The sequence below is a fragment of the Hemitrygon akajei genome, chromosome 8 (assembly GCF_048418815.1).
Source record: "Hemitrygon akajei chromosome 8, sHemAka1.3, whole genome shotgun sequence".
Lineage (NCBI taxonomy): Eukaryota > Metazoa > Chordata > Chondrichthyes > Myliobatiformes > Dasyatidae > Hemitrygon > Hemitrygon akajei.
Genome location: NC_133131.1, coordinates 46,053,647 through 46,068,663, shown reverse-complemented (window position 1 = coordinate 46,068,663; position 15,017 = coordinate 46,053,647). Strand labels below are relative to the sequence as shown.

The following is a 15,017-nucleotide window of genomic DNA, read 5'->3' as shown; positions in this document are numbered from 1 at the left end:
AAAAAATTAAAACCCACATTCAAATTACTTGTTCCAGACAAACTTGTGCCCCACTGAGCAAAGTACACCATTTACAATAATACTCTATGTAGCTGATGTAATTCATATATGCAGGAATGGAAACAGCATTTCTACTATGATGTTAGTGATCAATCATTTAGGAACCATATAATGGAAGAATCTCCAATTCACTGAATAGAAACTGATTTTAAAAAGTCGCTTGCAAATTCCTACCAAATGGTCGTTAATGATCATTGCTCATTACAGCTCCAGATCTCAAGCAGGTAAGTGTTTCTTGTGATGGGCTCAAAAGCTATTATGGTCGTCATTAGGTGGAGTTACGATGGCACCAAGTGGCTGCCTCTTCGAGATCCTGATTTGCAAGTGCCACTCAACCCACTTTAAAAAAGAAATAAAAATAACGGGATGAATTCCCGTTCTTGGAGCTCATTGGCTGACCATTTTTCAACATTCTCCAGACACATCTTGAAAGGTGGCGCCTTTGGGGTACAGCCCTGCAGACAACAGTTTCTGGGGGGGGGGGGTAGGTGAAGAAACTATATCTCTATCTCATAGGGAAGAGTCTGCTCGGGAATCCCAGAATAAAAAGCAACATGGCAGATGGTAACACCATAACAGCAGCTGTCAGTCTCCACTTTCACTGAGAAAATGGGCAACATCCCTCTGCCGCTCATTAGTAAGAGAGCACCTGTGGCACATCAAACTGTCGGGTAAACGACCATAAACTGCAGTTCATGGTCTCTCTTTGGGTGCTTTGCCTTTGCTTGGTGGCTGCTGAGGTTTTTTGCTGAAGTTGGGGTGGGGGGGGAGAGAGAGAAGAGGTTGTTGCTTGCATAGGGGAGGAGGGAGAGGGCATGTCCAACAGAATGGACATATGCACTCATGCTTCATAAGTAATGTTTTCATTTTTTTAAAATAACAATGCCTTGAAAAAATATTCAGCCCCCAACCAACCCTTTGTTCACATAAGTATTGTAACCAGTGGTTTTGATCAATTTAACTGAGATTTACTTGTGAATCACTTGCTCCTTTTTCACAGTAGAGTCCAAAAAACAGGGAAAATTGTAAAAACTGAAACATCAGCAGATCAAAAGTATTCATCCTCCCTTCCTCAGTATTTAGTTGAACCGCCTCTCACAGCTATTACAGTTAGTAGTCTTCCTGGACAAGTCTCTATTAGCTTTGCACAACCTGATGGAGCAAGATTTGCCAATTCCTCCTTACGAAATTGCTCAAGCTGTACCAGGTTAGTTGGGGAAGCAGCAGTGGACAGTAGTCTTGAGGTCTTGCTAGAGATGCTTGATTGGGTTGAGGTCAGGATTCTGACTGGGCCACTCAAGGACATCAATTTTCTTCCTTGCTCTGGCAGTGTGCTTTGGGTCGTTGTCCTGCTGAAAGACGAACTTTCTTCCCAGATTAAGCTTTCTGCTTGAGGCTAGATTTATTTTTTCTTTTTAAATCCAGGATCTGTTTAGCAGTATTCACCTTCCCATCAATCCTGATCAGATTTCCAGTCCCTGCTGCTGAAAAGCATCTGCATGGAATGATGCTACCTCTAAACTTTACAGTGATGATGATGTTGCCTGGCTAATGCTCAGTATTAAATTTACACCACACATACAGCTTAGCGTTGAGAACACAAGGTGACACTTCAGTCTCATCCAACCACAAGACCTTCTTCCACATTTTTACAGCATGTTCTAAGTGATGCTTTTGCAAAGTCTTTACAGGCATGGATATTTTTAAATTTTTAGTCATGGCTTCTTTCTTGATTGTGGAGCCATGAACTTCATATCCAGTTGCAGCCACCGACTTCTGCAGCTCATTCAGAGTGAATGTTGGCATTACAGTAGCCTCTCTTACAAGTGTCATTCTTCGCTGGGGACTAAGTTTAGAGGGGAGGCCTGACCTAGAGCACAGTATGGCTGTGGTTTCATATTTTTCAACTTTTTCACAGTGGACTGCACTGAACTCAGTGTATTTGAAATGGTATTGAACCCTTCCCAGATTTGTGCTTCTCTATTATCACTTCCCTGACTTGTCTTGAATACTTTTTTCGTCTCCATTTTGGTTTGGTCTGTTGAAAACCTAAGCGATTATTAATCAGGTGATCCTCCAATTTTCTACAATTTTCTACATCAACAAATTGAGTGAGTTGGTAAGGTAATGTATAGTATTGCACCCCAGTAAAATTAGCATTGTAATTATAAAGGAGATGAACACTTTTTTTAAAGCTTCAATTGTTGATGGGTTTTGGATTTTTTCTTCTGGTTTGACATGATGTACAATGTTTTGTAGATTAATTCAAAAAATTCTACTTCAATACATTTTAAATTTAGAAAACAAGACAGTTAAATGTGAAAATAGTTGTGGGGGGAATGAATACTTTTTCAGGTCACTGTAAATGTGCTTGGCTTTGAAAGCTTTTGTATGCCAAAGACATTGTTGATAGTTAGAAGACCTGTGCTACAGCTGGGTCCTCTAAAACTGAATACAAGAATGAGTGGGCACCATGGCCAACTGGAGAACTTGCCTGCCAGCAAGAGAATTCTCCCCTCATCATATAAAAAAAATCTTACCATCAAACCAATCAATTGCTGCTTTTGCTGATGGCGGGTCATCAAAAGACACTGTTGCTTCACCTTTCAGTTTGCCTGTCACCTTATCGGTATAGAGGTTGATCATGGCATTTCCAGTTTTCTTATTAGTCTGCAAAATATAGACCAGTAAGATGGGTGATCATTAATGCACAAATTCCTGAGAAAATAACAGGTAACAAGTAAGCATTACATACAAACCTTAATCACACCAATTTGTTTAAAGAACTCAGCAACTTGTTCAGTTGTCACATTATCTCCCAAGCCCTGGACAAAAATGGTGTTGTTATCAGAGTTATCATCAGAGGCTGTGAACAAAAAGACATGTTTACATGTTTTGCTGGTCATTACAGGTATTAGTTTACAAGATGAAGATTATTGATCAAATCAAAAGGAAATTATATTTAAACTCAAAACTACATTTCTGTTGGAGCCTACATCCTTTCTGCAAATGAAGCCAAAACTAATTGCAACTGAGCAATACTCAGTAGGCCACCAGCATATTTCATTACAACACAGGAGCCTTTTGACTCAGATCTATTCAGTGACCACTGAGTATGTTCCCAGTCTTCTGCTGTAGTCCATCCACTTCAAGGTCTAACTGTTGTGAGTTCAGAAATACTCTTCTGCACACCACTGTTGTAACGTGTGGCTATCTGAGTTACTACCACACTCCTATCAGTTTGAACGAGTCTGGCCATTCTCCTCTGACCCCTCTTATTAAGAAGGCATTTTTGCCCACAGAACTGCTGCTCAATGGATGTTTGTTTTTTAAAATAACACCATTCCCTGTAAACTTAGACTGTTGCACACACACAAACAAAATTACATGAAAATCCCAAATCAGCAGTTTAAGATACACCAACCACTCCTTGTGGCACCAATCGTCCCATGGTAAAAGTCACTTCGATCACATTTCTTCCTCATTCTGATGTTTGAGCTGAACAACTGAACTTCTTGACCATGGCTGTATGCTTTTATGCTGCCATGATTGGCTGATTAGATATTTGCATTAATGAGGTGTACAGGTGTATCTAAAAGGGACCACTTGAGTTTATATCCATATAGCCTATTATTAATCTGATGAGAGCAGAGTTTTGTTTCGCTTCTTACAGCAACATATCACTAATTTGTAGAATATTGAAGTCTGCCTACCAGGATTAGGACCTTGTCCATGATCTCTTGAGTCTGTAGAATAAGAGGACAAAAGATTTGGAACACTTTAAGTGTACACTTAAACCACCACTGAATTTGCTCCCTCAGCCCAGAATTGATCTGCATGCTTGGTCACATGAAGGCCACCAAATGCATCATTTTGCAGGGGTGTTAAAACCAAACAATTTATAACCTAACACAATTACATTCAAGCACGATTTGCCCATTCAACAATTTACAGAAAAACATTTTCAAACATTGATCAAAGTGCCAAACAGTGCATCATCCAATGGTACTAATAATTCTAGGTTGAATTTACTCTAGGTATATGTTGAGTTTTAAACATGTATTCTCAGAACACAACTTAAGAAAAAATTTTTATGATGGAAATTATTTTCCCATTCCCGTCTGACACTGGTCAAGGTGCAGGTGATGTGTTGCACATTAATTCTTATAGAAAAGCCATTTAAGGAAAATGGAAAATGCTAGTTTGGATAATATCACTCAGCCAGTTCAGTTGTCAGTGCCTCAGTTCGCACAAGTAACTTCTGCACACACCAAATAACAGTAAAACCCAAGTCGTTTCAGTTAGGACCTACAAGTCCAAGAAAAGATGATAAAGGGGATTTCTCAAGCGTGCTATTATTTTAATCTGCCAAAACACAACCGTTCTAGAAATCATAATTGGCAATTTTCAAAATAGCTTAATAGTAAAGTGCTTTTGGGTATAAGCAATAATCTAAATATAGACTAAGTAATAGGTCTCTAGAACACCAATAGCAACATTGTACTTGAATAAACAAATCTCAAGAGGATCATTTTTACCCTCCACCCTTGACAAACTGCAACTCTCAGCCCCTTACCAACTCGAAGTTTCCAGGTTGTATACACTCAGAAGATAATGCTAAATGCTCCAGTACTGCAAGATGTGGAAATGGTGGCTTAATGGCACAAAAGTCAGAAATTCACTGAAATAGTTCCAATACTCTCCACTTACCACCAAAATTATTGAAGCCACCACGGTCACCACTGCTGCAGAGGAAAAAATTGAAGAAATGATGCTTTCCTTGTGCCAGTTACAAGTTGAGAAAAAAGGCTTTATCTTGATGATTCAAAGTATTGACCAATAATGACATATCCAGGTTCATTACTGAATGCACAACTCAAGTTATTCAAAAATCTTCCATCATAAAATTTTTACAAAAACCTTTGGTGTAAGATTTGAGTCAATTTCATGTCTTAGTTCTCAAGTGCAATTCTTTAATAATTTGAAGAGCTAGTGAAATGTACCTGCCACTTAGCTTCTAGGTAAAAGTTCCTTGAATTAAATTACTATGAGCCAATTTTTAAAAAAAAATCCAAAGCTACTAAAACTGCTTTATTGCAATGTTTTTGCAGCTTCAGTAATCAGAAAGATGTGTGCAATGCACAAGCTCCGTTTAAAAGGTCAAGAAGTGTACTAGGTCATTCACTCTGAAACCTGTGACACACAAAATGCAGAGCAAGTTAACAATTTTAATAACCTTACTTGAAATGTACATAATCACTGGTACACAAAAGGTAGGCGTGTATGGTAAATAGTACTTAATATAATAAATTGTAAGGAAACCCTATCAAGTAGCAAAACCAATGTCTTAAGTATAGCTTTGACTCAATCTTCAAACTAAATAACTCATGATCAAAATTAACAGCTCATCTTACACAGATAAGTGGCACTTCATGAGATTCAGCAATGTGCCAGCACATTATGCCTATGCTAGAAGTACTGTAACTGGTCAGATAACATCAACTGTCCTTCAATCACAGATGGTTCAGATAATCTAAATTTTAAATATTCCTCTATATCAGGGGTTCCTAACCTGGGGTGCTCACACTCCCAGGGGGTGCGAGATGGAATTTCAGGGGGTGCGACAAAGAGTGGCTTGTGTGCTTGAGTGACAAGTCACAAGTCATCACTCAGCCAGCTGCCAGTGTACCTTGAGTAATGTTGGTAGTAATGTTTGTCCCAAGCACACTCCAATCTCCCGCTGCCCGAGTCGAGAGATGTAAACTCACTGCAGTCTCCCGCTGCCCGAGTCAGCGTTGAGGAGTCTCAGTGTTACCTGGGAGTGATACCTCAGAGTTAAGGAGTCTCATCAATTTACTGTTTACAATTTTTTCTGAATAAATTAGAATCTAATTGCTCAATTTATATTTGCATTTTATGCACTGAGTTAAAAGCTTTTTTTTTTAAGTTCAATTTGTTCACCCGCAGTATTGTATGTGCTTCAATAATTAGAAATTAGACTTCTTCATCTTCAAATGTGATATTACTTTTGTAGGGGGTGCGAACATTAATCAAACATTTCCTAGGGGTGTGAGGCATAGAAAGGGTTGGAAACCACTGTTCTATATAATAACATTCTACAGGAATACTCCCAAATCAAATGAGACTATGGATAAAAGAGAACTAAAAGCCAAAATTGACAAGCATTATTATTCAATCAAAAAAATAATTCAGCCTTTCCCTCCTCTTCAAAGCTTTAGCCTTTGGTTCAGACAAAAGAATGGTGCCTTGTTTATATTTTTAAAAAAGCACAAAAATACAATTATCATCCTCAACCTGTCAACAAATATCACAGCATCAATTCTCACAAGCCTAGTGATACTAATGAAGAAGACGACTAGCCCTCAACTCGGCAGTGGAGTTATCCGGGCACTGTCTTTTGACGGTGTTTCCGTAGCAAGCTATTCTTGCTTCTACGAGGCCAAATTGCTAGCTCGACGTTCAACCTGACTTGGATTCAAACTGAATCTGATATTATTGCGCCACCAAGCAGGACATACTAATGAAGTCCAACCAATTAATAAAAGCGTCATAACAAAACATCGCTTGAACGGATTACTGGCTGATTCAGTTAGCTAAACAAGATAATGCAAGAATTATCATTAATAGACCATTAAGGGATAAAACAGGGTACTGGCCTAACATTTAGCTATGAAGTTAAATCAGCAAGAACATCTACTTGAAAGACACCATGGATTTCCAATAAAAAAAGGAAAAGATTGAAGAGCTCAACAGGTCAGGCAACATGGAGAGAATGTTAATGCCTCAGGTCAATGACCCTTCACTCTATGGGTGCTGCCTTACTTGCCCAGTTGGTGTACTCTTTAGGGGAAAGAAAATGGAAAAATGTCATACTATATAGAGCACATTAAATAACTTGATTGCCCCTTATGCAAATGGAGGCAATTTGCATCTCTTGGGTAATAAAAACTTGGCTTCAAAAGTCAATGCATAAAACCATCAAAACATACCCACATTGAACTGCTTGCATACCCAATTTGACTCATTATTTTGAAGTGTTTGTAAAGAAAGCATTGCAAACAATAGTTTTACCCCTTATCCTTGTTCAATCTAAGTATCAGAACTTGTAAAAATACACCACAATGTTAAAATATCAATAGTTTATACCATTACTTTCCCACTTGCTACCACTGAAAAGCTTAGTTTCAAAAACTCATCTGACATGAAGGCTCCTTTTCCTCTGAGAAATCAGAATGATGACTGATTAGAAAATGCAGCTGACTAATGCCACATACCCAATTAACATAAATTTAGAAAAATATGACAAAATAAGGAAAATTATTACTATTCAGCAACCAAGTTTTAGTAAGGATACTCATCTGGAAACCAAACATTTACAATCCAGTTCAGCCAGAGTCAAATGTTAAGTGGGAGACAAAGGATGCATTTGTGAACATATACACTTGAGTTCAAAGCTAAATAATTTCCCCATAGCCAAAGTGCTGGAACAATTTCAAGTAGCATCTTTAATCCTAATGCATGATATGCAAAAATCATTGTGGTCATAGTTGTGAAATCAAATCAATCCAAATTGTAACCAACACTTTAAACTGATCAATGACATCTGACAGTATCAAAATATACTTAAGCATTGCCAGCCACCACTAATTGAAATTTTTACCAAAAATACATCACTCTGGATTAGACACCAGAATTTTCCTTGTTACCAAGTCAAAGCAAACCTAAAATTTTAGTTCTAATACAAGAATTGTTTTGGGGATAGGAGTTTTGTTGCAGCTACCAATATAAACAATACAAAGATCAGGATTGCAGGACAAAACCACACTAAATTCAGTCTTCAAATAGGCAGCCAAATTATACAATACTAAATGTTACTGAAATGTTGACATTAACACCATTATGAAGTGCAGATTGAAAATTTTTCCAAATCTTACAGGTCAAGTTGTAATAGATGTGGCATTTCTTAACAGGAAAAAGCCATAATTAAGGGATTATCTCCAAAGGGCAAAAAACACCTAGTTAGAAACTTTTTACATATAAAAATTTATTTATAGATACAACATGGAAACAAGTCCTTGTAGCCCAGCAGTGCCACCCAGCAAACCACCTATTTAACACTAGCTTAATCTCAGACCATTTTTAATTACCATTAACCTACCAACCAGCAGGTCTTCGGATTGTGGAGGAAACCCCAGTACAGAGGAAACCTACAATCTCCCTACAAACAGGGTAGGAATTGAACTCTGTCTCTCCAAGCTGTAATAGCTTTCCACTAACCACTATACTACCATGGCACCCAGGCTGGCAAGAGACAGGATAAGGGATAAACAAAATGTGGAGGACTTTTGTTTATTATAGCTTCATGTTTCAATATTTTCCATTTATTGAAGTTTGAGCCATATTTTAGCACATTAAAAATTATCATAAGATTACTGGTATCCAACCAGTAACAAGCACAGTGGTCAGAGAATACAAAACAGACAAGGGCAGTCAAAAGCTTTAGACAACTGCTCAGTCACACGATTGGTACTAAAAGCTAATTAAGTAGAAGTCAGTCTGACTGAAACAAAACACTAAGTGAAAAATTTAATTAAATGTAAACCATGACTCTTCACTGCATTTCTCTGCACAGTATGCAGAGTTAATTAAGTGTTCCAGACCAAGTTATAACAGAAAATATTGATCTTAACTTGATAAAGCTTATTTAACAAATGAGGTAAAGATAACTAATAAGATACATATAGATGAATCTTAAAAGTGTGTCAGGACAAGTGACAAACAGGTTATGATTTAAGGTCAAAGAAACACCTACCCCATTCTACCACGTTCCCCTCTGTCATTTTCATATCCACTATGGCTGTATCCTCCACGACCTCTACCTTGTTGCCTGCCAAAGTTTCGGTTGTCATCTCCAAATTTACTCCTCCCAGGTCTATCCTGCTCGTAGTCATCTTAAGGTGGTGAGGCAGGGATGGGCAATGACAAAAAAAGTTATAACAATTGCCACTTCTTTCATAAATAAACATGCTAACTTTCACACTAATAGTTATATTTTACAGAATAACTGTCAATTCTCAACGATACAGGGCTATAGCAGAAAAGTGTCCCCGTGGATACTGCAAGTTCAAACATGTTGCTTCATTCTTCATGCAACATACTCCTAAGTTTCTTAGTGACTCAGCAGGTAAATTAAATGAGTGACAGCACAACCCACAACCAGGAGAACATCTTACAGCATGCAACATCTTAGATCCCAGCCCTCCACTACATATTCAGGAGTTGACCAACAAGAAACTCTGCCAAATATTAAACCAGAGAACAGTTAGACATTATCCAAATGTAATTTTTCTTCCAGTGTGATATATTGCCATTATCCACACAGCCCAGAATAAATTGGGAGATATTATAGTGCATCTCCTTCCCTACTACTTGCCATATCTCATTTTGTCATGGTAGGTGGAGCCATCTTTCCTTGGATACCTCACTTACCTCGTGGTCTCTGCTGGCCATAGCCCTCATGTGGTGGATGGTAGGAGGTCGACTGGCTGTAACTTGATTGGCTTGACTGGGAACTATACTCTGTTTCCGATTTTGAGCCATAACTGCAAGAGAGAAGTTGTGATTAAAGAAATATTTCACTATGGAGGCTCCAAATTTGTCTGGTAGACACAATCTCCTTGTTGAGGAAAGCATGCCTAGTGTCCAAACTTTTTGGCTATCAAAAGCTTAAGAAAACCTATGAAGTTCTGAATTCAGGTCAGTGAGTCATGATTTAGAGGACCTAGCAAGCAGCTGTTTGAGGCCATCGTCCAAATTCTCCAGGTTTCCTGTTATTTTCTATCAAGGAAAAAAGAATGAAAAGCAGCAAAAAAAATTAGTAGGTCAAGCAACATCAGTGGATATAAAACCTTAGTATTTCAAATAAAAAAATAGCAGAATGATTACATTTTTTTCCTCTCCATAGATATACTGAGCCAAATATTTCCACTATTTTGTTACAGCTTACCAGCATCTGTTGCCTTTGTACAAGGGTAAGGAAAGAAAGCCCAAACTTGGCAACCACACCAACAGGGCAGGCAGCTAAGAGAATGAGATTCACAGGGTGAGTAAACAGCAAAATGGAAAAAAATGTATAGCAGTATTCAGAGAGGGGCCATGACATTCTATGGGAAAAACAGACAATTTATAATTTAAGAAGTTATTCCAAGCTAGACAGCGAGGAATTGCACAGAAAAAGGTGCACATCAAGCTGTTGAAAACAGGACACCAATACTCTACAAATGTAAGTGCATAATATTGAGTTTGAAATAACAGTGCAGTCCTCTCAAGAATCTGTACTCAAAATGGCAAGAACATAGCTGGGTATCAAATAAGGATGTAGATTGGGCAGTTGTAATGAAACCTAGGAAGCTAAAAAATGCAAGCTTGAGATCAAAGAATGCAGATAATTCTTTCCAGAAGAGAAACAAAGCAGATTTGAAAGGACCAAGTATGACTTTCAACCATAGCAATGATTGTATAACAATTCTGGTCCAAAGTTGGTAGCAAAAATGCTTGTTTAATGGATTTTTAATATTCATAACATGAACTATAACTGATTTAGAAACATAATTCAGTGCAGTAAGACTGGGACATCACTGGGAGTAAGTGCCACCATGAAGCAAATGCACACATTGACTCAGGATTGTACTGGATAGCAACACAAAGCCTTCCAAAAATCAAGTGTACTTTAAGTCATGCAGTAGTTGCAGGATGAAGAATTACTTACCATTTTGATTCCTTGTTCTGCAGCTGCTCAAATTGGAGTCAGGATTGGGAGGACCGGGACTCATTCAACCCCATGTTACAATAAGTCAATCAGGGGTAAGTAGAATAAATTTGCCTAGGCTAAAATAAATTAGTTATTTACTAAGTGTGGCATTAAATGGTACAGGAAGTTGGCAAGGCATGCTCTATAAACATTTTTGTCATGTATACAGAAAGAATTTCAAAGCGTTTGGATATGTAACTAGCCAGGGTACACAAACACTGGATGCGCAGTATATGAGTTCCTGAGAAAAAGGGAGGATATACTTGTCAAGGGCATGTTTGATGAATTTGGAAATAGAAAAACAGGGCTGGCAGTAAAGAATACTGTAATTTATAAATAGTGGTGTGCTGGAAATTCTAGAGAAGGAAAAATAAAGAAATCCTGTCCTCACAAAGATATGTCACATTTATAAATTAGCCACGTACTTTAGGGAATCCATGTGATGATCTAAAAGAGAATCAACTTGGTTTCAGGCAGTTATAATTGAATTGCTGAGTAGAACTAGAGTGTCAGGTACCATTGCCATGGAGACAAGGGAATGAATGGCTAGCACACACCAGTTATAGGTAGGTCATGATTTAATATGACATTTGAAACATTTGGGAATAGGAAATAACAATATGCTCCAGTATACTTATAACATCCTCAATTACGTGGCACAGAGGAATTAAAGACCGATACAATGGCGATCTTGTATATTTGAAGCCATAACTAGAGGTTTGAAGGGTTGAATATTATTATTTTTGGCTCAAATATTTAAATATCTTAAATTACTGGGGTATTACCTGCTGGGGGAATCAGAATGCTGGCCATAACTGCCGTACATCTGTTGTTGTCCATAAGTATTACGAGAACCTTCATTTCCATAGCCTTGTCCACTCTGTCCATAGCCTGATGTTGAAGACCCTGAATTCAATCCTGCAACAGAGAAAGAGAATTTACGTTGACGCAGCTGTACTTTTTAAGAAAAGCTACAATGTAGACAAAAACATGATATACCTGACTGCGCTTGTCCACAACTTGAACCATACCCACTTTGGCCTTGTCCATATCCAGATGCACCACCAGACTGCTCATAGCCACCATAACCCTTAGCAGAGAGATGCACATTAGTTACAAAACTGTTGACTTACACATACCCACCTAATTACACTTGCTTCCCAAAATGGGTATTCTGCTAAAACATTTCCACATTTTGTCATAGACTTACCAGCATATTACCATAGCATGTGGATCTATCTTTAGTCCTCCTTACCAAACAGATCTGCTACTTCAATGCATAACTGCAACTACTACAAAGGCACTAGCAAAGATTTTCAAAGACAAAACGGGTTCCAAACATCAGCCAAGGTCTAGTTTGCAGAAGTTGAAGGTTACCATAAGCATGGCTGCATGTTTCAAATCAGGAAGGAGAAAAAGGCAAGGGGACTATGGAACAATACATTTTCAAGCACAAGCATTTAAAGTACAACTACCCTATCCTATACACAGGACCTGGATAACTGTTCTTAAAAATTCAGAGGCCGTATCTAAACAAAAAAAAAGATACACAAAAGTCCTATTTGAGAAATTTTTAAAAAGCAAACCCAAGTAACATTCTAGATTCACAGATGACATTGACCTACAAAGCATCACCAAGCAAGTTGCTATTCAACACATCTCTTCCCCAGGAAAAGTAAATGCCGCACGTGAGGGCTTTCCATATAAAACAGCAAATGTAATTCTCATTTACAGGTATGCGTCGCTTAACGTCCACGATACATTCTGTGAAATCTGATGTTACGTGAACACCATTTACTGTATATACTTAATAAACCTATATCGAGTACTGTAGTGTACCTGTATTGACTAAATAGCCAAGAACTTACACTAAAACTGAATACTGTACACTATAATACATACACAAAATTTTTATTTTTTAAACTTCAATTTTTTTTCACTTTTTAAACTTTTATGTAAACACTTTCTTAGCCTATAACACACACAATTTATCAAAGAGGATGAGGATCATCCACATCACTGTTCTCAACTTCCTCATAGTGTTCCACTTCTTCAGGAATGTGTCCAGTGTTGTTTGCCTAGTTTGCTTTTTCTTTTCTTCATCAGCACTCAGACTCACCATTAACTTTCACATTATGCAACGAAAAACATTACTTGAAGTGCTTGAACCACACAGAGCTAGCACTGAACTCGATCCTGCTTTTTCATTAATTTCGAATGAGCTCCGTGCCTTAGCAGTGATCGTCAACATGCTGAGAGTGATTCTCTTTTGTGTTTGGTCCTCAATCCATGTCATTAGCAATTTCTCCATATCTGATATAGGTCCCTCTCGCATTTTCGTGAACCTTGTAGTTTTCAGTGAAGCCGATCCTTTAACAGCTTCTAGAATTTTTTCTTTCTTTTTCAGGATCGTTGTGATTGTCGAGTGTGACACGCCTAAATCCCGAGCAACAGCATTCACTGGTTTTCCACCTTCACATTGTTTAATAACCTTTTGTTTCACTTCCAAATCAATACTTTTCCTTTGCCTCTTGCTGCTGCTATCACTAGGAGTGGTTTTGCTGCATTTGGAAGCCATGATGCACTTTACTGTAATATTTTTGAAAGAAAATGAAAGAGATAATGCTACTACACTCAAGAGATGCGCGATACACGAGATTGGTTATGTCCACTACGTCACGCTCTCCGATCGGGACTACGGACGTATATGCGATCAGATGTTAAGCAGCACACACCTGTACTACCATGGAGCTTTCAGTCTCAATTGTTCCAGCTATAGCTGGCCTTGGCCTTCAACTGTCCACAGTGGCTGGAAATTCATGATTTCAACCCATGGGCTTGTCAGATACTGCTATTTAATGCTTTATAAAGATGTTGGAATTTGCTAGCAAGACATTTGAAATACAAGTGATATCCAAAAGGATGATCAGACAGCAAGATTGCTAACTTGCAGATTTCTAACAGCAGAGTTGAACAAAGATAGAAGATTCAACCAAATCAGTGATCAATCTAACTAACTTAATTCATAGATGTTTTGCATTCTATAACCAGGGCAGGTTATTGAACCTGTGAAGGAAAATTTGTGACCAGAAGTTTAAAATTAAAGCTCAAATTCTTTTGACATGTAAACAAAAATGTTAAGAAAAGAATAAGATGTCAAGTTTCACCCCTCTAAGTACCAAGACTAGGCCATAAAGGAAGCCATCTTTAATTGTAATGACAGAAATAGACAAATTAGGCCATTTAAAATAACAACTTGGTGAATGGCGAACTATTCAAATAAAAACACACACAAAATGCTGGTGGAACACAGCAGGCCAGACAGCATCTATAAGGAGAAGCACTGTCGACGTTTCGGGCCGAGACCCGACAGTGCTTCTCCTTATAGATGCTGCCTGGCCTGCTGCGTTCCACCAGCATTTTGAGTGTGTTTTGAATTTCCAGCATCTGCAGATTTCCTCGTGTTTGCTATTCAAATAAAACATTGTCAAGGTGGTTTTGTCAACAGCATTCGAACTAGATTGAAACAGTTTACTGAATCATTTTCCAAATAGTCATCCCGTACTATGGATAGCCAATTAAAGCTCAGGAGATTGAAATCAAATAGGTTTGATCAAACTGCAGTGCAGATTCAGCTATTAAACTTTATAGCTGCATCAACAGTACTAAAACTGAAGGTCGTGATCAATACTGGGGAATACTGCGCTAAAAGACATCAATATACTTTGAAAAAGTGGTCTACAATTGTTACATAAAATTTTAATGCAGTCATGCAAGACTTTGCATTAAGGCCACAGTGTGGAAATTTAAAAACCAGAGTAGGACAGATCAAGCAGTAGGGAAATTCATGTGCAATAATGATGAGACAAAACCAAGCACCAAATGCTCACTTCCAGAAATTAAAGACTGTTTCAGTGGTATGAAACCTTACTTTACAATTTGAAATATTGTGAAGAATTCTCATAAAAACAAATCATTCTTCTACACAAGGGGAGGTTCTATAAATCTGATGCTCCGATAGAATTAAAAAAGTAAAAGGGATGGCAATAAACAAATGCAGCGACAGTTTTTTTTTTAAAAAGTCCTAGTTCTGCACAAGCTGGCTACTAAGATCAACCAAATTTCA

The 15,017-nt window shown here is 37.9% G+C and overlaps 1 protein-coding gene across 3 annotated transcripts in view; it reads right to left on the bottom strand.

Annotated features, from left to right (window-relative positions):
• taf15 (TAF15 RNA polymerase II, TATA box binding protein (TBP)-associated factor) overlaps positions 1-15,017 on the bottom strand; it is a 33,301-nt gene that overhangs the window by 1,575 nt on the left and 16,709 nt on the right. Inside the window, exons 4-11 of one of the 3 annotated variants that reach the window (XM_073053786.1) lie at positions 11,891-11,981; positions 11,677-11,809; positions 9,571-9,683; positions 8,894-9,032; positions 4,771-4,805; positions 3,774-3,806; positions 2,820-2,926; positions 2,601-2,730 (exon numbers count right to left, since the gene is read on the bottom strand). In XM_073053786.1, coding sequence (XP_072909887.1) covers positions 2,601-2,730; positions 2,820-2,926; positions 3,774-3,806; positions 4,771-4,805; positions 8,894-9,032; positions 9,571-9,683; positions 11,677-11,809; positions 11,891-11,981 — 781 coding nt within the window. Of the gene's footprint in view, positions 1-2,600; positions 2,731-2,819; positions 2,927-3,773; positions 3,807-4,770; positions 4,806-8,893; positions 9,033-9,570; positions 9,684-10,087; positions 10,162-10,849; positions 10,924-11,676; positions 11,810-11,890; positions 11,982-15,017 lie in introns of those variants that run through there. The other 2 variants (XM_073053787.1, XM_073053788.1) reach the window with 2 other exon arrangements.